The sequence below is a fragment of the Danio rerio genome, chromosome 7 (assembly GCF_052040795.2).
Source record: "Danio rerio strain M-AB ecotype USA chromosome 7, GRCz13ab, whole genome shotgun sequence".
Taxonomy (NCBI): Eukaryota; Metazoa; Chordata; class Actinopteri; order Cypriniformes; family Danionidae; genus Danio; species Danio rerio.
The window spans coordinates 16,183,468-16,210,719 of NC_141027.1; the positions used below are offsets into that span (position 1 = coordinate 16,183,468).

The 27,252-nt window shown below is 35.8% G+C and overlaps 2 protein-coding genes and 2 long non-coding RNA genes across 14 annotated transcripts in view; 1 reads left to right on the top strand and 3 right to left on the bottom strand.

Annotated features, from left to right (window-relative positions):
* The window catches only part of LOC147843062 (uncharacterized), an 812,539-nt gene that overhangs the window by 539,574 nt on the left and 245,713 nt on the right, over nucleotides 1–27,252 (bottom strand). The gene's annotated exons all lie outside the window — the stretch shown is intronic.
* Nucleotides 277–27,171, bottom strand: LOC100535633 (E3 ubiquitin-protein ligase TRIM21). 8 transcript variants are annotated; one of them, XR_015495430.1, is made up of 9 exons: nucleotides 23,769–24,582; nucleotides 23,545–23,640; nucleotides 23,237–23,470; nucleotides 23,015–23,153; nucleotides 18,719–18,745; nucleotides 18,084–18,584; nucleotides 1,227–1,284; nucleotides 509–549; nucleotides 277–435 (listed from the first exon to the last, which is right to left on the bottom strand). XR_015495430.1 is itself a non-coding variant. In XM_087260725.1 (9 exons), exons 2-8 carry the CDS (start codon nucleotides 24,318–24,320, stop codon nucleotides 1,259–1,261), a joined length of 1,575 nt encoding a protein of 524 aa, XP_087116851.1. In that variant the 5' UTR covers nucleotides 24,321–24,322; nucleotides 26,368–26,505; the 3' UTR covers nucleotides 277–549; nucleotides 1,227–1,258. The 8 variants fall into 8 exon arrangements, 6 of the variants coding, with proteins under 6 accessions (XP_087116851.1, XP_087116852.1, XP_087116848.1 ...); XM_087260725.1 differs by adding an exon at nucleotides 26,368–26,505 and having other exon boundaries at nucleotides 277–549; nucleotides 23,769–24,322; XM_087260726.1 differs by adding an exon at nucleotides 25,968–26,145 and having other exon boundaries at nucleotides 277–549; nucleotides 23,769–24,322.
* On the bottom strand, nucleotides 4,248–6,579 carry LOC147843066 (uncharacterized). Of its 3 annotated transcripts, none has more exons than XR_015495471.1 (7): nucleotides 6,515–6,579; nucleotides 6,204–6,241; nucleotides 5,874–5,901; nucleotides 5,595–5,648; nucleotides 5,161–5,283; nucleotides 4,951–5,054; nucleotides 4,248–4,384 (listed from the first exon to the last, which is right to left on the bottom strand). It is a non-coding gene; the product is annotated as an uncharacterized LOC147843066 (long non-coding RNA). The 3 variants fall into 3 exon arrangements; XR_015495469.1 differs by having other exon boundaries at nucleotides 5,595–5,654; XR_015495470.1 differs by lacking the exon at nucleotides 6,204–6,241 and having other exon boundaries at nucleotides 5,595–5,654.
* LOC137496156 (uncharacterized) lies at nucleotides 8,751–10,701 on the top strand. 2 transcript variants are annotated; one of them, XM_087260771.1, is made up of 4 exons: nucleotides 8,751–9,135; nucleotides 9,442–9,603; nucleotides 9,776–9,880; nucleotides 10,024–10,701. In XM_087260771.1, exons 1-4 carry the CDS (start codon nucleotides 9,084–9,086, stop codon nucleotides 10,635–10,637), a joined length of 933 nt encoding a protein of 310 aa, XP_087116897.1. In that variant the 5' UTR covers nucleotides 8,751–9,083; the 3' UTR covers nucleotides 10,638–10,701. The 2 variants fall into 2 exon arrangements, with proteins under 2 accessions (XP_087116897.1, XP_087116898.1); XM_087260772.1 differs by having other exon boundaries at nucleotides 8,977–9,202.

Consider the following 27,252-nt stretch of genomic DNA (forward strand, 5'->3'; position numbering starts at 1 on the left):
TCATGATTAATACACTGTAAAAATATGATAAGATCATTTAGTCCCGACAGCACATGTTTTTAGTTCATTGTAACTTATTAAACTTATTAAAATTAATTAAAGTTAATCATGTTATGACTTAATTTTATAAGTTACACAAGCTTTGTTAAGTCAGGTTAACATAATACAAGTTGAATGGAGCCATAAGGTAAATTTGATCCAGCTTAAAATTTAAGTCAACCAGTAGTTTTTTACAGTGTAGAAACAAAGCAAAAAAAAAAAAAAAAAAAACAGAGAGAAGCAGTAAGTTCATTTTAATGCTGATGATTGAATTCTTGAACACCGCTAATTGCCCATTGTGTACACGATCTCAAAAGATATGACTGTTATTGGCTACAGTGACCATTGCACAGGAAGAGGATGCAGGTACCTGACTGGCCTGCCGGCAGTTCCGACCTGTCTCCAATAGAGAATGTGACATATTTTGAAGCCCAAAATACGACAACAAATACTCTGTACTGTTGCCTACCTTAAAGACTTATTTGCAGGAAGAATGGGACAAAATTACACCTGAAACACAAAGAATAGCAACATTACAAAGTGTTAAAAGTTCTACCCTGTTCCAACTAAAATGTGTTCAAAAAAACAAAATTGGAATATGTGTTTATTTTGGGGAAGAAAATCATAAGGGACACATTAAATAATGTATGTTGTAATGTCTGTAATACAAGTCAAAGTAAATTAAGAAATCACTACTTTGTTTTTTAATTGCGTTATACATACATTTCCAACTTTTGTCTGATTTGGGGTTGTAAAGCAAGCAGATAAGGTGGATAGCTTACATGTTGTTGGTGTTGTTTGTTTGGTTTTGTTAATCTGTTATTTATTTAGGTAAAATATATTTTTTGTTGGCCTTTCAGTTTTGTTCTTTTTATTTAAAACTATTTTATAGTTTTCATCATTAACAGACAGAACTTCTGCTGGTGGTATAATGACGGTTTTGCACATGTAAAGTACAATCAAACCCTTGAAAACTTTTAAGGTATATTAAAGGGTCTAAGGAACTTTTACATTGCCATTTAAATTTATTATAATTTAACATTCTAAATTTACCACTATCTGCTCATCCTATGAGCAATTTAACAAAATCTAAATGAATATTTACAATTAAAAACAAAAACTTCAAAAAAAATTTTTATTATGTCATAATATAATACAATAAATGTGACAAAGGAACAGTGACGTACACTTATCAAAGGAATGAGAGTGATAATTGGGCTTATGCTGCTCCAGCTGTCAGTCTGTCTGTAAGAGAGAAACCACAGAAGGTCGGTACTACTTTTATATTTTTAATTCTACTTATTAAATTCTAGATAACATAAAATGTGAATATTTGAAGTTTGACAGTGTCCGGTACATTACTGCAGACTACTTAAGTTAAACTCTGCAGGACATAGGCCCACCAGGACAGAGTTTGCCCACCCCTGCAATAACCTGTATTGCATGTTGTATTTGCAACATGGATGCTTTTGTATTTAATGTGTAACTATAGGTTGCTATTAAGTCTAAACTGTAGACATCTCAGTCGGTGAGATTGTGTATAATGTGTATGTGTGTTTGTGGTATACAGTAAGCTTACAAAACAGTTTAATAAAATTACAGAACACAAAACAGTGGAATAAATGTGAGTATTACTTTAATTTGAGGTTTTGTACACAATATGGAGACGATTCAAGCTTTACTAGCTATTGTGCTGTTGTACTAAGCTTGCTTCAAAGAGTTAGGACTCCAACAATCCATGATTATAATTGATTTTAGAACAACAACAACAAAAAACAGTGAACTTTGAGTTTGTGTATTACAATATCATGTTGTTCTGAAAATAGTAAGAATTCATATTTATAATGATATTAAATATGCTTTAATTTAATCTCCTTAAAACAAAGCCTAAATACACCTGATACAGAGTCAAAGTCTGATGTGTTTCAGACAAAATGGTTCTCAGTAGACTTTAATGTGTTTAATGCTTTTAAAAACAACCAAATAATAAAATACCAATATGTGCTGAGGCTTTTTAAAGATGTAATATTCATTTCTAGGTAAGTTGCCGTGTTTTACTTGCAGTAATGTGTATGTAAAAATGGATCCATGGACCGTTTAGAACGTGTTCGGGCTGTATTTATTTTGTGTGTAAGTCTAGGAAGTTAAATGAGTTACAGGGAGTTACAATGCTCCTGTACAGGAGGAGATTAAAGACAAGGAAAGACATTTATTTTTATATTCTTTGTTTAAATACTCCAACTACACCACATACATCAGTCTACAATGAAATATTATTCAGTACATAAATTACGTAAGTGGATCATTTAAAGACATATTCATCTAAAAGGAATATATACAGTGCTGTATGCAGCTGCTGTTTGTCGAATAATGAGGACATATACTATACCATCTGTTTTATAATTAATAAAATGTATGTGTTTCCATATTAAAGAATGTCTTATTGAATAATTATTTAATACCAAGATATGTCATAGCCATGCAACTATCAGTGTAAGAAAACACTGCCATAGTCACATTCATCTGCTTTGGATAAAACTCCATACAAATAAATGTATCATTAAATATTTATTGGATTCCTGTGATTAACTGAACTTGATTTTAAACATCTTCTGAATTATTATTTTTATTTCATTTTTTTAAACAATAATGCTGATAATAAAATGCTCAAAATAATGCTCAAATAATACTGAGCATGCAAAAAGAAACACATTTCTTATTTTTAATTATGTAATTATTGAACAAATTAGGCAAATCTAATTATTGTGAGTTGCTTACAGATCATTAAAGTTGTTTTTAATGTTACTTTACCTTTTTATCTTTGCCCAAAGATGGAGACAATATCTTAAAAATAAAAAATTTAAATCTAGAAAAACTCTGGTTTAGAGTCTCTAATTAATTCATTGTGGTGAGTCATTTATGATTCACAAGAGGCTTCTAGAACGAGTATTTTAATTATAATATCTTTCTGGAATTTGTGTATTCAAAATGTTCGTTGTTTATACTGGCATTACAGTTGTAATAAATGTGTGCATATAAAATTCAAGGAGGAATTGTGTGACTCAGAACACATGGGAACTACAGTTAGACCTGACCAGAAAGGGGCTGCTTAATGTCACAGATCAAGTTGTACCATTTGGACTTGTTTAACAATCGTAAACAGTTCCATGATTCACATCGGCTTTAAAAAAATGCCTAGAAAATGTTTTTCTCACATAAATGTTTTTTAAGCGCCTGAAAAGTGTTTAAAATTAACATTGGAATCGGTGTAGGATCCCAGTTTGTTTTCCCTAAAAATAATTATAAAATAATTACACCAGCTAATCAAAATCAAGGTTTCAATAGCCCTGTCACATAACAGAAGATAAGGGTCAACTACACTGTAAAAAATTTGACCTTAAATTCACAGTAAATTACTGGCTAATAATTGCATTACTTTCACAGTAAATTACTGTATGTAAATTCACAGTAAATTATTGTGAGGTAGTTCACAGTAATTTACTGTGGTTTTGTCACATTAAATTGTTGTGAAATTACAACCATATATTGTAACTTTACAGTAGATAATAAAGTCCGTTACTGTAATTTCACAGTATTATCTTGTAGAATTAACTATATTTTACTGTGAATTTGCAAAACGATTACTGTGATTTAGCAGTAGGTTGCAGTTTAAATACCTGATTTAACTGCAAAGTTACAGTTATATCCCGGATTACTGTAATTTAACAGTTTGGTGCTGTAAAATTTCAAAGCAATTTTAGGTCACACAAAAATGAAAATTCTATCTTGATTTACTCACCCTCAGGTTGTTCCAGCTCTGTTAAAAATGATTTTTTTTTTTGTTAAACACAGGAATAAAAATATCAAATATTCTTCTTTGTGTCCAAACAACCTGAGGATGCGTAAATGACGACAGAATCTTCATTTTTGGGTGATCTGAAAAGACTCTAGAATCAAAATAAAAACAAACACACATACATTTTACAGATTTATTTAACAGCTTAATGACATCTGTGTAAACATTTCAGAAAACTTTCAAAAGGTGAAGGTGAAGCCTCAAAAAATACTATAAGAACATATTCATAAAAAAATCTGACATCATATGTAGCATACATATAAAAAGCAGTGCTTCAGAGTGCGCTCTCTCTCATTATATATATATATATATACACACACACACACACACACACAAGAGAGAGAGACAAAACTTCTTGCTAAATTAGGCAGTCGTCTATTCAAGGTCAATCATTTTCCTGATAATTTTACACACTTGCTGGTTGATGTGTCTTCTCTGCTTCTTTGACTTCGTCTGTCTTCCATCTCCAAACTGGTGCCCAAAAAGCACCTATAAGCAAAAGGGCAGACAAACAGTTAGCTTCATACAACACTACTGGGACACTACTGCTGCACTACAGAGCAAAATTACTGTTAGCTCAGTTTGAACATGCTGACAATACTGTAGCTCAGTCAAACTGCAATCATTTAAACAAAAACATTTCCATCACAAACACACAATCAAGAACAGTCCAACAACAAATAGTGGTTTTAATGACCTAGGCAGAGCATTTTAAAACAGTTGATTTGATTTACACCTTCTGTTTACAGACTATAATCTAATGCTGGGTTCACACTTATTGCAAAGTTAACACATGCATCACAGTACTTGCTCTTGAATACTAGCAGGATGTTTCTTGCATCAAGCTAATTTTTCATAATTTAAATATTAGGAAAATTTTGCAAAAAAACTTGATTGAAGTGATACACCACTTGAGTTGTATTCATTTCAATCAAGTTTTTTGCAAATATTCCAAATATTTTTCAACGTTTTTTGAGTTTCACTTAATTTGTGCTGCCCAGTAAAAATTTCCCACTATTTATGCATTTGCAATGACTTGCATGTAATCCACTCACCTGAATAGGTAACTTCACATATGGTATAAGAGCACCATCCTTTTAAAGACAGCTTCCCCTCTGGTCTCCAGCAAAGACAAACAAATTGTGTCTGCAACACGGCCCTTTATAACAAGGGGACAAGGGAAGTCATGACTTGTGCTCCTATACATTCCTTGTTTAACCCCCCCAAAACAAGACCTCAGTTACAATATTTATTGTTGACATTACCTTAAATTCCAGAGTGCAAAAGGCATCTTTAGCATACTTCAGTTTCAGACCAGATCCAAAGTCAGTTGTGAAATCCAGGTGAGGTCCCATGACCACTCGACCCTCCGAGTCCAAGGAATAAGACTAAAAGGGGGAAAGAAGGACTAAATTAGAGGTGTTTGTGAATAATTAATTTTTTTTGTAGAAACAAAGTTGACATTCTATGCTCTGCCTATTAAAAACCAAGCAAACAAACACACATGCCCAGTAAAATTGATAATAAAAATAAAAACTATAGTTTAAAAAAATCTTTGTCTAATATTTACTACTACTGGAGGTACTGGTGGAACTTCTGGAAGAAGAAAAAGAGTTTGTACAAGAAACTGCTCACAACAAATTTGTGAAAAACCTGACATTTAAAAATCTAATAAAAATGAGGAAGGCATCAACATTACCTTTAATAATCAAGCGAGGGTTGATTGGTAGCATCAGTGTTTCAACATCAATGGCTGTGGCTGCAAAAAAATATGAATATAATAAGAGTAGAATAGGACTCAACCTAACACACGCACACACATACTCTCTCTCTCTCTCTCTCTCTCTCTCTCTCTCTCTCTCTCTATATATATATATATATATATATATATATATATATATATATATATATATATATATAGGTTTAGATTGTGATAATGAATTTAGGTTATATTTGTGTGCTCAGAATTTACACTCACCTCACACTTCAGCTATTATCAGGTACACCTGAACACCAAAAAAAAAATCTACAGTTAGTGACAATATACAATTAGTTCTCATTAGTAAATGTTAGCACTGCATTAACACCAGTGAGAAATATACAATATGTACCGTGTTAGTGTTAGTTTAAAAGAATACAACTGAATTGTATTATAAGCCTCATTTAATAAAACAGTTAAGACTTGTTTCATAATGAGTTTAGTTTATTTAACTAACTTAACGTTAACGTTACAGTGAACAAAATTAACGTAAGTTACATGATGGTGACTAACCGTATAACGTTAACTTAAGTGAAGGCCAGAGCTTACCTTAACTTTAGTCGTTTCACCTTAACTTCAGTCTTGTACTGAAACAGAAAATGCAGTTAACAAGAAGTTAATTAAAGAAAATTCCCTTTCTTATTTCAGGAACTAACGTTAACGTTATGCTAATACCTCAGAAAACACTACAAGCACCATCTGGCGTCGTTAATTTCTTGTTAAAAAAAAAGGCGCGCTTAAACCCTGTACGTGCGAGTACAACTGAAGTACTCGGTAAATTCCTGTTAAATGACATGCACTATACAGAAATACATATACAACAATCATTTAACGGACAAAAGTCATATTTTAACACTTACCGAGGATGAATCCGTTGGGTGAAGAGACGAGGCAGGCGTTGTCTGTGGTGATGGCGCTTGTTTGCGGTCGAGTCGAGTCAGTTCTGTTAAATGAATCGGCTCCTTTAAGTGAACTGTAAAGAGTCGAATTCGGCTCCTTTAAGTGAACAGTAAAGAGTCGAATTCGCCTGAAAACGATTCCGTTTTGTATAATATTGTAAGACGCAAACATATAATTCATTAATATTTCATCATATTGCTTGGTTCGTGTACTGCTTGTACACGAATTGCTTGTTGATGACTATGAGCTCATGAACACGTCTGATAAAATATCTGAATCTGATTCAATTTCACACGAGTCCTGAACCGAAGCAGTGTAAAAGTAATATATTGATTGAAATATAAAGTTAATTATTTTCTTCGCCATTCAAAATATTACATATCTCTGATTTTAACAATAAGAATAAAGTTCGTTTGGAGTGTATTGAGAAGTATTATTTTTTCCTCCCAGGATTCATTTTGCACCAAGCTGCATCAAGCTGTAATGGTGGATGAGAAGGCACATAATATTATAAATATTGCTTGTAATATGTAATGAAATAAAGTTTTAACACTTTTTCATGCGAGAATGTAGTTCTTCAAAACTCAAATCTGTGGATTGTTAGTAAAGATTGTGTGTAATTTTAAGTGTGTTTTGCCGGTAGCGGAGATCTATGACCTCCAGGCGGTAACGGCGCTCATTACTCATGTATCCGCCGAGAGGCGCCTGTCTTCAGGCTAGACATTATTGGGACAATTGCCCCGTCTTCAAAGGCTCTTTATGCGTCCGAAAATGAAGTTTTAACTGTTTTTCATGCTAGAATGTAGTTGTTTAAAACTCTAATCTGTGGTTTATTTATATAGATAAAAAAAAAAAAAAAAAAAAAAAATATATATATATATATATATATATATATATATATATATATATATATATATATATATATATATATATATATATATATATTAATTCTAAATTAAAGATTAGTGACCTCCAGGCGATGAAAGGTGCCCAATACTCATGAAACCGTCTAAAGCAGACATTTACACTGACATTGAAATAATTGTTGGCTGTTTAACAGTCTTTGGTTTCATTAATTAATTACTTTTTATTCCAGTTTATTGTGTTTTGGCTAAGCACACAGTTGTTCATTAAATATTATTTCCTATTCTATGTTAACTGTATAAAATTAAATAAAGGTGCAGTACAACCAAAAAGATGTTGGTAACCAAATCGTTTTGGGGGCTATAACATTCTGTTATTATCTGTTAAAAGTTCATTTGTATTAATTTCTACGTTGAATTAAAAAAGGTTTGAATTTCTATAACTAACGTGCAAAAGATATAGCCCTTTTCACAGTAATTTGCTGTAATCACGCTACCTGCTGTAATTTCACAATAAAATTATGAATACAACATATTACTGTGAATTTTTCAGTTATATACTGTGAAGGGATACTAATGTAATTTACTGTGAAAAATTACAGTAACTTGTTGTGAAAACCTGGAAATTTTTTACAGTGTATATAAACTAATCATGTATTTTTCTTTATTTTGGCAAGTCTAAGGGGGGAAAGAAAGTGCCAGCTTGACAATAAAGCTCAGATCTGTGGACATTAGGCTACTGTAAGTGGGACTGATTGTGTCCAGTATTGGCCAACAGGTCAACAGTCTCCTCTACTGGTGAAAAAGAGGAATCACATATTGAACGGTTTTACCCTGTTTCTGCCGTTTGCCTGTTGAATTAGTTTGCCACTTTGCCTACAATTAGTTATCCATCATATCAAGAGAGTGGACATTTTTGAATAGGTATTTTCTAAGCACAACATTGGGCTACAGTCTATGCCAGGGGTGCCAAACGCGGTCCGAGGGAACCTGAAAAGTTTAACGCAAGTTCCAGTTAAACACACCTAATTCAGGTATTATTTAATACGTCCATATATAGGAAAGATGAAGCTAAAATCTGCAGGACCGTGGCACTTCAGGGCCAAGGGATGTCAATTTCTAAATAAATAAATAAATAATAATAAATTATATATATATATATATATATATATATATATATATATATATATATATATATATATATATATATATATATATATATATATATATATATATATTCAATTAATCTTTATTTGTATAGCGCTTTTACAAAGTTTATTAGGTCAATGCAGGTTTACATAGAAGAAGAGTTCAGTTTTCAGAGTTTAATTTCAGTTTAAATTGGTTCATTTCAGTTCAGTGTGTTTAAATATTCACTGCTGAGAGTCCAAACACTGAACAGTAATTCATCCAAATAACACTTAAAACCGCTTTATTTCGTTAATATTTGTTCATCAACCATGTTTGCTTTCATATCATTTGCTATCATTCTCACTCATTTACGAGGCGTTTGCGGTGTCTTGTTACCATAGTTACAGTATGATGTGTAGATTTAGAACGCGTTCCAGTGGAATACTTTTGGCTGTGCAGCTCAGAGAATCTTTTGTTGGTTTGTAATAGTGGCGGTCGATATTTCAGTTTCAACAAACAGCGAATTTTCATCAAAATGTCTTGCTTTCTGTTTAGAAGAAAGAAAACCATGAAGGAAACACCTGAGGGTGAGTAAATAATGAGTGGAGAGCGGGAATGAAAGTACTGTTTATCATAAAAACGTATTTTTAACAGGTAATGTTTTAGACAGAAGTACATTTTTTGCTGTGGTTACTACTGTAACTCATGTGCGGCCTATCAATGTCAGGTGATATTTTGAACCATGCAGTGTAGAACAACTTTAAAATAACTATTATTAATTTTAAGTTTTTTTTAAAAGTAATTTTAAGGTTCTCTCCAGGGACAGCATGCCAAACTTGCTATTATTATCAAGCAATATCCAAGTGTGAACTCTTGAATTTCTCATTTAATAGGTCTAGAGGAGGAGAGAAAGAAGGAGAGGGAGGAGGAGGAAAAAAAGAAGGAGGAGAAAAAGAAGGAGAAGGAGGAGAAGGAGAAGAAAAAGAAGGAGGAGAGGAAAAAGAAAAGAAGCCGGATTGCTTCCTTCTTCAAATCAATGTTCTGCCTCACTCTGGGTAATTCAACAGAAACATGTTATGATGATGAAAACTCATATTTACTTCTAGATACATTTTAGACTGTAATGCTTTAAATAAACTGTACTTTATTACCTGGTCTTAGAGTTTAACGTCTACATGAAAATGACTGTGGACAATGTGAAAACTGCAATCATTTCTCTTTTAACAGATGTGGAGGAGAGTATATTAATGGTGGAGGAGGACAAAAATCAGGGAGAAAACTTGGAGGAGGAGCAAAAAACACTCCCCATGTCAACAGAACAAAGTTCTGATGGTAAATCAACATATATACGTCTATATATATCAATTTGTCACTAATGTTATTAATAAAATTGTTATTCTAAATTGTTATTTTCTCCTCGTCTGAAATTTAACATCCTCTGAATGTGTAAACTGCAATCATTTCTATTTTAACAGATAATGAAGAAGACATCATGAAGGAGGAAGAGGAGAACTTGAAAGAAGAGGAGGAAAGAAAGATGAAGGAAAAAACTGTGAAAGAGAAAGAGACAATAAAAGAGGAGGAGGAGGAAATGGAGAGAATTAAGGTGGAGGAGCAGATGGTGCAGACAGAGGAAGAGGAGATGGAGGAGGTGAAAATCAAGAAGAGAAGGAGGAGGAGGATAATGAAAGAGGAGATAATACAGGAGGAGGAGAATATAATTGAGGAAGAGGAGGAGGAGATGAGTGAGGAGGAGGACAAGAAAACTCAGGAAGATAAGTGGAAGAACAAAAGATGGAGGAGCGGGAGAAGTCATGGAAAGAAACAGAAGGAGACGATAAAGGAGGGGAAGAAGAAAAAAGTTGTGAAAAAGAGGTCAAAGAAGGAAAGACAGAGGAGGAGATGGAAAAGTAAGAGAATGAATTTAGAGTGGATGAACAAAGAGGACGAGAAGATCAAGAAGGACTGGGAGGAGATATTGAAGGAGGAAGAGGAGTATGTTGGGTGTTATGTGAAGTCAGCATTACATGCTAAAGCACAGACTGTTTTGTTGCAGTGTGGGGGTGACGGACTGTATAAAGTGTTATAAAGGGCTGGGGGCTGACTTTCCTTGTTTTTGTTCAATGTTAAATAAACTGAATGCAAAACTCAAATACTGTCCTTGTCATTTTTTCACATGTTTTATTTTCACGCTTTCTCTCCTATTTATCCTGATAGAGGTGAAATAGTAATATATGTTTGTTTAATGTTCAGCTACTTGAATAAAAATGACAATCAACATCCTCATATTGTATTTAATTGAGGTTTAAATATTAATAATTAAATATTTGCAGGGATTTGCACTGGATTAGCCTGTGTGCTGCACTTGCTGCTAGTTTTTTGACTCTTTGTGTTAGATTATCTTTTTTATATACACAATTATGCCATCAAACTGTTGTGTTACCGCAATATCACATTAGTAGTAATGTGATGTGGCTGTATATCATCACTAGTGGGACACTAAGGCATATCACACGACTTCCAGCAGTGCTTGTCTGATGTTGCTAATATATATATATATATATATATATATATATATATATATATATATATATATATATATATATATATATATATATATATTAGGGTTATGTCTGGCACTGGTTATGTCCAGCTTGTTTTATTTTTAAACCAAGCTTCTTGCTGACTCGGACAAACATGTTGGTCAGTCACGTACCTGAGGGATTTCCAGATGGTTCACATACATCTTTCTATAGCTCAAATATTTAATAAATATTCCGTTTAAAGTTGATTTAAAAGTTTTAGGTTGCTGCATATCGCTTAAGCGCCGATTTCTTAGCAGAGGGCGCTACTATAAAAATATACTCATCCAGAAAACAAACATGGTAGGCTATATAGTGAAGGAACTATGACATCAATTTGTATGCAAAAACCCGGAAGCGAGTTAGCATTTTAGCAGTTCCGGTTTCCTCCTCCCAAAGTCAACATGTTTTTTTGCATGGGGTTTCAGTTCAAATAGCTTAAATAAGGTTTGTGGCTAACACAAACTTAAGATGCTTTCATGTCTTGTTCTACAACATAAAACACATCAGTTACAGCACACTCTTGAATTTTTAAATCGGTTACGCTTCTTTAAAAAGACGGTTGCTATGAAGTTGCTAAATGGGACTACAGGCGGTGTCAGAGACATTATACATCATCAAGCTGAACTGGTCTAGAGTGCAGCTCACTTGTGTTGGGCATTTGGATTTGTCTGTTAAGCATTTTTGTAAATAGTATTTTATAGTTTGTAGTGTTTTTTTCTAATTGGGATTTCATATTGTGTGTAGATAATGGCTTCACTTGTAAAGGCTGTCGAGAGAACCTTTTATCGTTTTTAATGGAACGATATTATGAAGATACAGCTTACCAGATTGCAGCCTGTCTCTTTCCTGCTCTCAGTAAGGCAAACGTGTAAATAAATGTGTAGAAATACAGACATATTAACTGACATTTTAACATGATCAAGTGATTTTTCATTGTTTTTTCTTCATCTGAACATATTTGTTTGTGTTAAATGCTGTCATAAATGCAATATTTACACTGCTCTATAAAATGTATAGCATATGTGACTGTATGGGCTGCTTTTCGCTGTACTTCGTGACAAAAAATAGAGATAAAGTTGGTTTTATATTCGCACATTCGTTCATTTAGAAGTCTCTATATTGTTTACCATGTTACTTACAATATTCGATCGGAATTAGCATGCAAGTATGACTTCTAAACAGCATAAACACTATCTAATGCACTGTGAACAATGTTGTACTTTAATAGTCATTTGCTGCTAATATGATTTCCCTATTTAGAATTTGCAAAGAATACTTTTCTGAAATTATATTATTAAAGAAAATGTCTAAATATCCGAATTTAAAACCAACTTTACCTCTATACAAAAAAATAATAATATTGAATGTTGCTCTATGTCTATGATGGAACTTGCCGGCATTTAAAAGACTTGCTCCTCACGCTTTATATCTGTCGTCTGTTAAGCTAAGCAGGCTGTGTGCACGCAATTGATACACTTATTTAAATGTATACAACAGTTCTGTCCAGTTCTTGAATCTGATTGGCTTTTAGCCATGCAATATTTTGCCAGTAACATCACACAAAGGCCTCTTCACCCTTCACCTCTGTGTATTACTCCGCCCACATACAGCCAGCAACAAGCAGAGACAACAGACTAATTACATATGGATCTGTCAGGCGAACGCCGCTCACTTTAATGTTAATTTTGCCGAATCACTGTGCTATATATATACTATATAGTTATAGTAATTAATAAAATATATAAAGTTATATATATTAATAAAACTTATGCAATCTGCACCCTCGAAATGAAAGTACAAAAACTGCCACCTGGTGGTCCAAAGAGAAAACTTATTGATATGAACTTTTTAGATCGATTTAGTACAATTTGTGTATGATAATAGAAATGCACAATATGGGACCTTTTTAAAAGAAATACATTAATATAGTCATAAACATGTTTTGACAGTTAATATGGCAGTGATTACCTCACCAAAGTTGCAGACTCCTTTACCAATATCAAAATGCTTTTGTAAACATCCAGTTATTTTTTACACCGATTAAAAAACGGCTACTATAATAAAGAAAATCTTTTAAATATGTAGAACTAAATACATTGATATGCATACATGATGAATACTCTTGACTTATGGAAGTGTAAAGCTTGCAGCTCACAACAACTGTGGAAGGTTATTGCGTGTCATATTTAACAAGCCGTTTACTGCTAATTTGATGTAATTTTGCTTACATGGATAATTGAATATTAATCAGATGATGTCATTATGCCGCTGTGCCATCAGCCAATCGTTGCATTGCTGATCATGATTTCGAGGATCGATAGATCTGTTCTTCACAACACACGCAGCGATCTCAGATCAGTTTATCCAGACATTCTAATCTGATTCGCGAACTTGTTTGAAGAACCAAATTAGCCAGAGATCAGTTATCAAGAATAAAAGATCCAGGATTTGCCAAATCATCTTAGATCATTTAAGGGAGCTACGAAGAACGGACCCCTGGCCGGCTACACTCAGATGCTGTGATTTAATCTGCTGTAAACATAAAATACGCTGCACAAATTATACAAACCTTTTAAGATAATTTAACAGATAGCAATATATATATATATATTTCATGTGATTTATATTTACAACATATTTATTTTTTATTATTTAATCTAAGAAATGTATCAATTTAATTACAAAAATCCAGCAGTTTGTACCAACCATACTGAACCTACCCATTTTTGGGTTGAAAATATATTTATGTTAATGAATTCAACAAGCAAATCCGCTCTCAAATGACCCAAAGCATTTCATTCTGGCTGATTTTCTGATTGTTAAAAAAAAACAAGCAACATTTGCAATGTAAAATTAAATGAATTTTATGGGTGAACAAAGAAAAAATGCTTACAATTTAATAAAGTGTAACAATGTAAACTAATAACAGTCCATTATCATTTAACATAATATGTGTATTTGCAAGTAACTCAAAATTCGTAATTTTAACCGTTAATTTTCTTTCTTTTGTTGAAAATAGGATATTTTAGAGAATGTTAGTTGCTAGCACCAATTAACTTCCAAAATATCTATATTAACTTCCATATTATGATGATGTAGGAGTCCATCTATTAGCCCAATGACGAAACTAAAAGCATCGTCGAAGGTTTAATGCATGTAAGCCTTTTCTAGTGCTTCTGAAAAGAATTTTATTATTAATTAGAATTTATTTATATTCGTTTTTTTAGCTCTGAATTCAATCTGACTTCAATTTAAATGATCCTAAAATTTAGATTGTATTTCTAATTGTAAGAACGGATCACATTCATCATTTATGATTTAATTTAGAGTTTTGATATTTTCTGGGGTCTGATATTCTAAATTGTACGTTCATTAGGGACCAACATTGCTCAGAGTTCCACACCCCGGGTTTGCGCTTCTTCTCACGGACAATATGTCGGCACTCTAAAAATAGTCAGAGGATGCAGGATTAACTAATATTTAGATAGGTTGGTAGCATAACGCTCACCTAATCCCTAAATAAAAAGATTTTTAGCCAAGCCCATACAACTTGCTACTTCCAGTGGTCAAATGACTAAAAGGTCTACATGTTATCGGCACGCTATGGCTACAAATAATCAAATGTGCCTATTAATCAATTCAATTTATGCCATACTATAAAGGTAATGAAGACTCCTCATAATCTACTGGATACAATGAATTCGCAAAACTCCAGAATTAATCAAAACTTAACATTTTATTTGTCAGGGTAAATTGTATTCTGCCAATTACATAATAAATCATCAGGAAGCCAATTCAGAGATGAGACTGTAACAATACAACATCCATTAATCAAAGATAAATCAAAGAGTTAGCGATGCATACCTGACCAGAGAAATACATTGCAGCATAAGTCTCAGAGATGCTGCAATGGGGTGTCTTTTTACAAGATCTCCCCCTGTCCTAAAGCACATCTTACCTTATATACTCAAGTCAAAACAAACAGCCATAAATTCAAGACAATAGAAGTGTCACAGAAACCCTGGCCTGACTTAACCATCTCTTAGGAGGGAGAGCATCTTATCAAGATCTTATCAAAGTCAAAAACCAAATCAACATATACCAGTGAAATATTACTGTAAAATTAAGACCACTTTACCAATCACACAGAGACATTAAAAATGATACCAAACATGAATATAGTGCTGCAAGATACACAATATTACAACCTTGAACATTTTATGTGAAATGTGCTCTAATCAGAAAGTAACATAAGGGTCAAGAAGGGGGCTTGAGGTGGAAGGAGAAGGCTGACTTTCTCTCATTACCCCCTGCTGTAGTGTAGCTCTGTTTCTCCAGCCTGTGTTTGCATTGTCAACAGTGATTTGGATAGAACAGCTGATTTGTTCATCATTTCTCAGATTAGAACATTGCATCTTGTCTCATGAAATTCCATAAGAGTTATTAGGGTCTGATATTCTAGAGAGATTTAGCCATCTTACAATGACATAATTATCATTTTTGGGTGAACTATCCTTTTAACATTATATACATGTTATGCAGTGCATACACTGGTCTTGTCTAATTGATAGTCAGAATCTATCAGATATAGAAGCAAGACAAGAGAGGATCAAGATTGGAGTTTGGTCATGACAATAATACATTTACAAAAGTTTGCAAACCATCACATTCGAAATAGAATTTTTATTTCAATAAAAGTTTATATAATTCAGCATTAGTAACCTGCACCGGTAGTCTATTACACGCTAAAGCATAGGATTATTTCATTTCTGCTTCTGAGTTAAATTTCAGTGTTTCTTTATTAAATCCATGTATCCAAGTAAGACGTATCTAAAATGCTAAGTCATCAAGGACATCGCAATTCAAGTCTCAAGTTTTAAAGAATCCATCAGGTGTATCCTTTTTCCAGTTACCCACAGTCTTTTGTTAGTGATGTGCGATACCACTGGTTTCCTATCCGATCCGATACCAAGTAAAATGGAGGCGAGTATCGGCGATACCGATCCGATACCGATACTTTACCCAAAATTAATGTTTGGTAAATTAATGTGACAAGTAGTGTACTTAAAATTGTCACTTCATACTGAATATGAGACATATTATGGGTTATTCTTGTATATTGTTTATTGATGAAGAGTTATCATACAAAAAAAGAGCCAATTTACATATTCATTGACAGCATCTGAGCATGTATATCTTAAAACGCCTACCTGAACATCTTAACATAAAACAATAAACAATAAATGTTAATCCGGTCCCCTTAAAGATTTTGAACCATTTTCCGTTGGTTTATCATTGTCACAAAAACCCAAGCCCCCAAAATACAGCCACATCGCAACAATTTCTCCCACTGTACCTAGATAGTGCCTACCTGCTGCACCTAAGGACTGTCAAAGTGTCTCGCCCTAGCCTCACCTGTGCCTCTCCTTTCCTCCTCTTCTGACCACCTAGTCATGACAGAGTCATATTCTGTCTTGTGATTTATATTTAGAGTTTGATTAGGTTTGTGTTATTACAACAGTACCTCGCTGTTTTGTTACACGTGTCACAAACTGCATCATTTGAGTTTATGGAAGTGAAGTAGCTCCACACATACTTCACTTGCGGTCACCCACATCTAATGATAGTGTGACTGAACATATGCCAGTGGAGTGGACTGAGTGGCTAGCTAGCGTGCTCTGCAGTTGTACAGTGCCATATTACGCACATGACTTGGCAGGCGGAAGAACAAGTAGTTCCAACTAAGTTGCCATTATTCAGATAAACTAGGGTAATTGTGGTTACTTTCCGCTGCATTTATATTTCCAATAAACTACACATTTGCTCTGAATGACTAAAATATCGATAATTTGATAAGATAATCGATTCTAAAACATACTAAGCTGGTCTCGGAGATTTCAATATTTTAGTATCGATCCGCACATCACTATCTTTTGTATACGTTACAATTCACAACAAACAAACTTAAGCTTATGCAAAATAAAACTACTTACAATAACTATAGTGCTTCATGCCCCTGATGATGAAACACAACCATCTTTATGTGAATGTTATACATCTATTGGATCTCTGCATAAATGAGCGGTTTCTTGTGGTTGTAAAAGGCCCAAATGATTAGTGAAGGGCATTTACTTCACTCAAAACAAATCTTTTGTACCAGAACCAACAATGTTTGTTCTTGAGCATCAAGCAGGTACCGTGGAGCTTCTGTTTTTGTTCTCTTATTGTCAATATTTATGTTTGCTTATCAAAGCCTTTCTTACCTGTGAGGATATATTTTATTTTGTGACATATGTGTGTATACAGGGTACTGTTTAATAATAGCCATCAACACTGCTGTTACACACACATACATCAGTCCTAAAGCTGAACTCATGTTTACATTTTATGATTCATTTATTCATAAACCAAACTCAGATTAACTCTTTTTCCCATTTCATATCTATTCGGTATGACAGATTTTTAAAGAGTCAAAACTTAACCAGTCTAAAATCTTTAATATGTTGAATAATTTGAAAGTTGTTGCATTTGAATGTGTAAATGTCTGATTTACAAAACAAATGAAAAGATAATAGTCATAATTAGAAACTAAACAATAAAATGGTTATAAAAGGATCTGGAGAGTCTGTTAATGTTCTTAAAAGACAAAAATACTGAAATAGTCAACATATATTATGTATGAAATTACAATCAAACGAATGTGAATTATAGATTTGTTTGTATTTTGTTTGAAATATAAATAACTTTCAGGACAATAAATATATTTTTTTGTTGATTTTGCAGCTAAATAATGTAGTTACAGGATCTACCAATGTCAAAGAACAAAATAATCATGTAAAAAAAGCAAACAAGCATATTTAGATTCATAGTACAAAATAATCTTTTACCCGGGCTGTGTGTTCATTAACTGAAATTAACAGGAGAGATGATCAGCGGAGCTGAATATTTACCTTCTTCATAGAGACATGGGCTGAAGAAAGGATGGAGTTGCTCAGACTGAAAAAACAAAGACTGACCAGTGAAAGAGTACATATGAGATCTGGACTCCACATCATAGAAAGAGACCAGACCCTCCTCATAATCCACAAACACCCCCACTGTCTGTGGCTTCAGTCTCAGAGACAGCGGGACACAAGGGCAAGCCCAATATTTATTCTTTTTTCTCAGAGCCACTGTCCAAAATCCATCCTGAGGACTCATTATGATTCTTCCCTTTCTGTTAACTGATCCTTTGGCCACTCCTAAATCCCACTCAGTCTTTCCTTTTACCTCCACCTCAAAATAAAATTTCCCTGAAGAAAATCCCTCTTTCCCCAGAACACAGACAAATTCATCAAACCTCTCTGCGTTGTTTGGGATATTTGGATTAATCTCTCCATCTTTCACTTGTTTCCCATCATTAGAAAGGATGAGACATGGATGAGCTGTATCAGGATCCAGAGTTACATCCACTGAGAAACAGAGAGAGAGATTGGAGAATATAAATCACGTCATCACAAACGAATCACTTTACATGTGTATGTTTGAAAGCTATAATTATTGGTGGAGTAAATTACTAGGTGATTGAACAGATCAGTCACTGTACCTGCATACTGCTGCATCCTCCTCAACACTGTCAACACAAATAATAAAAAAAAAGATAAAGACATCTGAACATTCATGTACTGTAATAAAAGCAAAGTGTCCCTTTAATGTACGTGTCTTGCTGATGTCATTTACTCATCTCAGCAAATGTTAATACAAATGAATGCATGCGCAAACCATTGATTATAAAGCATGTTTGGCATGCTTGTAGGGTCCAGCCAGTTGGTCCAATGACGGTATCCACTGGTGGATGAAGGTTCACTGCATGTTCGGTCTTTCCAGTGCACAATGATGATCTATATTAAACTTAACTCATATCCGACTCCAATTTTAGTATGAGGTGGTTTAGAATATTAATATATTTATCCTCGTTTTATCTGACTCCAATTATAAAACATTGAGAAGATTATTTTGTTTCCTTTCACATTATTTTAGATTATGATTGAATATTCTTTTGATTTGTTATTATACCTTATTCTCATTTACTCAGATTCCTATAGCATCCCGAGTCTTGCACCGGCCGGGAATACAATCTTTTAATACAAGCTTGTCAGTCTTGGTCATTAAACAGAGGCGATTAACCACTCTCCTAAAAAGGCAGAACACTACTTACTCAATTTAGGAGATTTTTATGTGGTCCCCATAGATCTGTTATCTACTTAATCAAGACGAAGTATTTTAATAATAATCGCACAGGATTATAAGTTTGTAGATGAAGGCCTAAATATCCACATTTAAAGTAGTTTCAACAATATTTTGTTGTTCTAAATAGTTGGCCTTTTACAGTCTAAGTATACTTGAATTAATGCCAATTTGTTAGTCGGATCTCTAACAACATTGTATAGCGTGCCACGCTGCTCCATCTAACATGTTTTAGTCCGTTACTAACCTGTACAGTGGCTTGTAGTGCTATGGACAACAACATTTATCAGTGATAATAACACGAGGTTTGAATAATTCAAAACATAATTTATTAGTCAGGTAAATGTATTATGCCAAATTCAATCAGTCAATTCATAAACGATCAATACAAAACATCAAATTATCAAAGACAAATCCAAGATGAAAAAGATGCATTCCTGACTTCAAAATATACATAACATGGAGCAGGCTCCATGTTACGGGCTGATCTGGTTAGGCAGAATCGCCCTGAGCCTTCTCAAACCTTACCTTAAATAATCCAAGAATTCCCTCAAGGAAGGGGGTGTGTGTAAAACAAAAGGCATTCACACTTAGTGGAAAAGTCACACCCTTCACAGTGGTTCAAAAGATGCCTGAAGTTATATATTTATTGTTTTGATTATGTCTATTTCTGAGAGAATGAGACCATTGTACCAATCGCACTGAGACATTTCAAATGATATCAAACATGTTAGTTAAAGTCAGTTTGGTTAATCTAGAACATTCAAACATTGAAATGACCATATGTGTGAGATGGGGTGGATGAATCCGAGTTTCAGCAGACTCAGATGCAAATGCAGCAGGAACTGCTTTTTCCCGCATTCTAACCTGCTGGGTTGTGGAGTCACCAGTCTCTGTTTTCAGCTCATGTTTTGAATTGTCAAAGATATCAAAATATTTGCAATATTTCAACTCTTACAATGCTTTTCCGGCAAAGACTCCTGAGCTCATAAGATCCTTGAGCCCAGGGTTTCCTCCCATTTGCAGGGCAAGAGGGGAGTTTGAGCTGAGGTAGATCTCGAGAACCCCCCACTGCTGACTAGGAGCACATCTATGACGCCAATTGGGATTAGTCAATTCACTTATGTCGCATGTCTTTGGATGGTGGGAGAAAACCGGGGAACCCCACGCTAACATGAGGAGAACATATAAACTCCACACAGAAACGTTGACTGGCCTGGTAAGGACTTGAACCAGTGACATTTTTCCAGTGAGGTAACAGTGCTAACTACAGGCCCACTGGCCCGATGTGTTGCCCAATCTAGGAAAAGGAGGATGAGTAGGGCTGGAAGGGGGGATTCTTCAAAACAAAGATAACTGTGGTATGAATCTCTTGTTATTTATAGTGACTTAGGAATCATCTGATTGGTAAATCGTGTATTAGCTAATGCAAGACCAGCTGTGGTCAATCATAAGCATGTGATTCTCTCGAAATTTGTTTATAAATAAACTTGAAAAAATCCATCTAAATAAACAAAATAAGACATTACAAATTCAAGATTTGGGGAAAGGGAGAGGACATTGGAGGAGGATGAGGAGGACGTGACAAACTGAGGAATCAGGATAGTCGTGGGGGGGACCAAGGAGCACCAAAGAGCAGCAGAGAGAAAAGAAACAGCCATAACGACGGCCCTCGAAGGAATTGAAGAAAAAACGAGCCATGGAGATGTAGATGACTTTACCAGGGAGCTGACTGGCAAAGATAAAGCTAATGGTGGTGGAGATGAGGAAATGGAGTGCAAGGCAGAGTTGACAGCTCAAGGGTCTGTAGCAGGGATTTGAAAGTCTGCAATGAAGCTAGAGAAACTGAGGACAATGGTGAAGCTGGAAGGAGTGAGGGGCACAAAGATGGATGAAACAAATTGTGAAGGGGTCTCGAGGTGGTGGCAGGTGGATGGTAGAGGTAGGGGATGAAGAAACCTGGTGGAGATGGTGGTATGATGCATCATGTTGCATTCATAGGAGCATGGAGCCAGTATGGTGCCATTGGGTCTGAGGGATGAGGTTGAGTCTATAGCTTAAAGGCTGGAGGTGGAGATGGAGGGTCTAATGACCAGATGGTGCTGACTAATAGAAGTACTGATAATAATACACACTGCCAGATGTAGTTGGCTAAGTGCAAGTTGAGGGAATTACAATGGCCAGTGATGACATGGCTAGAAGAATAGCTGACCAGAGTAGACTCAGTAAATAAATGAGAAAAAGTGCTGCACAGGACCACTGGAGACCAAGCAGACATGTAGCTGGGTGTAACCACTGGAGACTTAGGGAGGGGACAAAGCATGTGGATAGGTGGAAGGGATCAGCTGAGACAGTGGAGACTCAAGAAACCAAGGAGTAGCTAGGTGGGACCACAGGAGACTTGGGGGACAAAGGATATGGATAGCTGGAAGAGACCAGCTGAGACTCTGGAAATGAAGAGGACCAGGAGCTGGGCTGGACCAGCAGAGACTCAGGCGATGAAAGAGACCAGGTGTTTTTTGGAACCAGCAGAGACCTGGAAGGCAAAGGAGAGCAGGAGCTGGGCAGGAACAGAAGATACTTAGGCGGTGAAATAAATAGAGCTGGGGCAGACCAATAGATAAGATGGTGAAGGAGATGGAGAGCTGGGCGGGACCAACAGATACTCAGGGGATTAAGTAGATAGAGCTGTGGCAGAGCAGCAGAGAATCGGGGGATGAAGGAGACGGATAGTTAGAAAGGACATGTGGAGACTCAGTAGATAGAGAGCTGAGGAAAACCAGTAGATACTCTTAAAGTGAAAGAGATGGAGAGTTAGAGTGGGCATGTGGAGACTCAGTAGATAGAGAGCTGAGGAAAACCAGTAGATACTCTTAAAGTGAAAGAGATGGAGAGTTAGAGTGGGCATGTGGAGACTCAGTAGATGGAGAGCTGAGGAAAACCAGTAGAGACTCATATAGTGAAGGAGATGGAGAGTTAGAGTGGGCATGTGGAGACTCAGTAGATGGAGAGCTGAGGAAAACCAGTAGAGACTCATGGAGTGAAGGAAATGGAGAGTTAGAGAGGGCATGTGGAGACTCAGGGGATGAAGGAGATAAAGAACTGGGCCAGAACTGGGGAGACTCTGGGCATGAAGGAGTTTGAAAGCTGAGGAAAGCCAGCAGAGATTTTGGGATGAAAATGGACAGCTGTGTGGGACCAGCGAGCACAGAAGAATCAAGAATCCCTCATTTAGAGAGTCAAAATAAAAAAGAGCTCACTGATTAAGGCAACTGGCTAATCTAAGATAATGCCAAACATCTCCTTTTGGTTATGGACAACAAAAGAGGATATCAGCCAAACTACTGGTAGTATATTGTGCTATATTTACATGCACTTAGTCAAAGTTACTGTCAGCCTTTAGACATGGACAAGCTTACACGGCACTGCTCACTGAGGCTGACTACATAGAAACTGCAAAGCATGCAGGAAGGTAAGGTCCTTCAGGGAGAAATCTCTCTGCTCCAAGTAAAAGAGATGGCAGCTGGACACACAAATGTTTAACACTGGACAAGGAAACTTAATTACAAGAGGAAACAACCAAGAAACAACACGTGTACAAACTAGTCAAATTATTAAAAATAATAATAATATACCGTGTTTTATATTGACTTACCAGCTTCACTTAGTTTCTTGTCTAGAGTTTCCTGCAGTTGAGTCAGACCCGTCCTCAGCATCTCCACACTCACATCAGTGTTTATACTGATCTCAGACCAGTTCCTGCTGTTTGGTGGGCTGCATATGGATGGGTAAATCTACAGCAAGGGAGAGAAGAAATCATTCAGCAGGAGGAGTGTGAGTGTCGCCCTGTAATGTGAGCAGACAGAAATACACTGACCTGTAGGAGCTGAAGATGATCCTCAGTGCTTGAGAGATGATCCAGCTCAGTGTTTCTCATCTTGAGCTCAGTGATTTCCTGCTGCAGCTCTTGAATCAGCTCTTCCTCCTGTTTCTCTGCTGCTTTCTGCTTCTCCTCTATGATCTTCAGCAGCTCGGCCTGACATCTCTCAATGGAGCGCAGCAGATCACTAAAAAGCTCAACACAGGACACTTTCTCTCGTGCTGTGTTTTTCTGAAATGTACAGTTATATTTTAAGGAGAGAAATCTAAACTTCATCCACCAAATATTGAAGATAATTAACTCACCTTCATGTGTTCTGCTGAGTGTTTGATGTCTTGAATCTTCTCAATTCTGTCCTCGATCATATTCTGTAGATCTCTTTGAGTCTTTATCATCTGAATCTACAGTATGTACAGACAGAAGCACACAATTAATTACTTGTTGAGGATTTTAAATCTTCTAACAGAAGATCTTGATCAAATATTTAAAACCAAGTTATTGGAGTTTTCCTGTTGGGAGTAACTCATACCTTCTTCTCTTTACTCTCCTCCTCTAGAGGAACAGTGTTGTGAGTCTTGTGGTCTCCGTCAGTGCAAAACACACAAACACACATCTGATCATCTCTACAGAACAGCTCCAGAGGTGTGTCGTGTTTCTGACATATATATTCTTTTATATTCTTCACAGGCTCCATTAGTTTGTGTTTCTTGAAGTTCGGGACTCTCAGATGAGGCTCCAGGTGAGTTTCACAGTATGAGGTCTGACATGTCAGACAGGACTTCATGGCTTTCATCTTTCTCCCATCACAGATGTCACAGAGAACCCCAGATATTCTGAGGCTATACCTTTCATCAAAAAGCTTCACGATGTCTCTAAGTGTCGTGTTGGTTTTGAGCTTGTGTCTTTTACTGAATGTTTCACTACACAATGGACAGATGCAGTTCTGACTGTTCTCCCAGCTCGTGTTCAGGCAGCTCTTACAGAAGTTGTGTCCACATGGAGTGCTGACTGGATCAGTGAACACATTCCGACACACTGAACAGTGAAGCTCCTCAAACAGAACACTACTGGAGGATGACATAGCTGAAAAGATAAAAAATAATGATGAAAATATATCACCTACAATAGTTCTTATCTTCCAATAACAGACAGACTGCTGAAATTCTGTTTTTAACATTAACCCACAAAACTCAAAAAACATGGGCAGATGAAAGTTGTTCTAAGCAAGTGTAGCCCACCGGTCTTATGCTGTGTTCACACCAGATGTGGCATGCACAAATAAATCACGATATTTGCGTATAAATAGACGTGTGAACAATTTAAGTTTATTCGCTTCATTTGTGCGTCACATTTGCGTGTCAAATTTACTTTCCAATTGACGCCGATTCGTGTCAAGGCTTCTGTCTGCCTGGTCCTCTGGCTTGTTGCTAAATGGCTAGTATGGATTTTATTGAGAAACTAGCTGTGCTTTAGGAAGGCTGAAAAACAGCGTAAATTTGTTGGCGCTGTGTCTGAGTCCACTAGATACTTTCTGAGGTGCACTCAGCTCTGTGAGTTCATCAACTCCTCCAGAAACTATACCTGTATGATGGAAGCGTTCAGCAGTGCTTCAGACTGGGCCGAGCCCAGTTTGATGAACTGTTGTCCAGAGGATTTCACCTTGGGACACCAACACCAGGCACTACATCATAATCAACCCCCTACAAGAGCAAGCTCCTGATTGGTTAACGTGGATACCCACTAAAGTACAAATTTTCAAACTTGAGCAAATCGCATGATTCTTGTGTTAAACGTGTCAAGCGCACATAACGCTCAACTCGTGACACAGGATGTCTATTCGCATCTTTGCAGCGACTTAACGCGTTTGATGCTTTATCCAAGTCTGGTGTGAACACAGCATTACACTACCCACTCGCTCCAAGCTGGGATCAAACCGTCGATTCTTTGCATGAGAGTCGGTTGCTCCAACAAGGAGGCTAAAGACCATGGCCTTTAGCATCTATTGCTAGAGCACCTTTTGAGATCAGGAGACTGAGATTTTATCTGCACAGCATTTCACTAGCTGGCCTCCGCCCTACTCCGCCATATATTCAACACTCCTAAATCTCACTCCCATCCGAGTCATGGCACAAATGTAACCCACCAGTCCTACACCACCCACTCCCTCAGAGCTAAAATCAAATCTGTGATTCCTTGCTGGGGAGTCAGTTGCTCTAACAAGGAGGCTAAAAGTTTTACCTGAACAGCATCTCACTAGCTGGCCTCTGTTACATTTGCCATCACAGCTGGCCTATCTGTACAAATTAAACATTTCAGCTTTGTAAAATGGAGTGTTATCTTGCAGGAAGTAGCCACCACTATATGGGTTTCAGTATGGTCATAAAAGATGACCAGGGTTAGCAGAAAAATGTAGGTAGGCTGTGTCACACAGTTTAAAGCAAGACACAGCAAAAACATATTTGGTATACAGTGCCCAAAATGTGCCAAAATATTCCCTGCACAATCACAAAGAGACATCGATTCAAAGCAGGGGGGATCCATGCTTTCACGTTGTTTACAGCAATTTCTGTTCTAACCATCTGAATATTATGGTGGCAATGGAATCTAATATGACAAAATGTTCCAGTGACATCCTGTTTTAACGGAAGGAATTACAATACAAGTGGTAGCACACAGTCAGAACACAAATCAACTGAAGCAACAAAATGACAATTGTGGAACTACAAACCTCCGGTCCAGATACAACATCATCAATGATTATTGACTTAGATTTAAGTATTTCCATACTCTGTTCGCTGTACTGGTGATGTTAATATTCAACTGTTCCTTTTTCAGGAATATTAAAAGCATTTCATTTCACATCATTTAACCCCACTCATCACATCCCCAACAATGGTAAATACTCTGAAGCAACACAAAACACACTCTGTATTAAAACCTAGTATTTTAGTTTTACAGTGAATTATAAAAAATATAATTTTTAATACTTTACTTGGTAAACAAACTAAATAAGATTTAGCTTGTGCTTTAATCTGACATTTAATCTTAATAAAATAGAATTTCTAATTCTACACATACTCTTCTGAAGCAGATGAAGTATATTAAAGGCAATTATTTCCACAACTTACCTGTGAGTGAATATCAAGTCTTCACAGAGTATTTATTGAGATTGTATTTTTAAAGACGGTTGTTCAGTAGCCGTGCCTTCAGCCATGCCAGACTTTGACCCCGTATCATGTGTCTTAATGTGCAGTTGTAAATGTGATTTTATATGGACTTTAGCTGAGCTTGGTTTCCTGTAGTCAGTTTGTGGTTTTCTTGCTGATGACTATTAACTCTTCTGTTATCCTCAACTTTTCCAGTCACATCATTTAAATGGATAGTACACCCAAAATTACAATTACATTATGATTTTTTCTCTTTTAAGTGGTTTAAAACATTTGAGTATGTTTTTCTTCTGTCAAGCAAAATACATCAATGAATGTTGGTACCCACTGACTACCAAAAAAATAAATAAATAAAATAAAATAAAAAAAAAAGGATGGTGGGGGGTGGGGGGCAACTGTGGAAGCCAGAAACCAGCACTTTTTAATGCATCAACTTTTGTGTTCAACAGAAGAAACCGTGATGGTGCAATCACACCAGATGCAAATGTAATGGTGCTTAATGTGTAAATCACTCGAGTTGGAAAATCTGAACTTCAGCGGACATTCAGGTCACATTAAACAATCAGAAGCTTGCTCTTGTAGGGGCATGATTATGACGTAGTGCCTGTTATTGGTGTCCCAAGGAGAAATCCTCTTGCCGACACCGAACAACAGCTTATCAAACGGTGTTCGGCTCAGTCTGAAGCACAGCTGAAAGCCTCCATCATTCACATGAAACGAGTAAACACAAAATGTTCAAGTGTCTATTTAAACGCAAATAGTGCAATTTATTTACGACTGCTGCACCTTGTGTAAACACAACATAACAGGTTTTGAATTTTTGGGTGAACTAACCCTTTAAAGTGT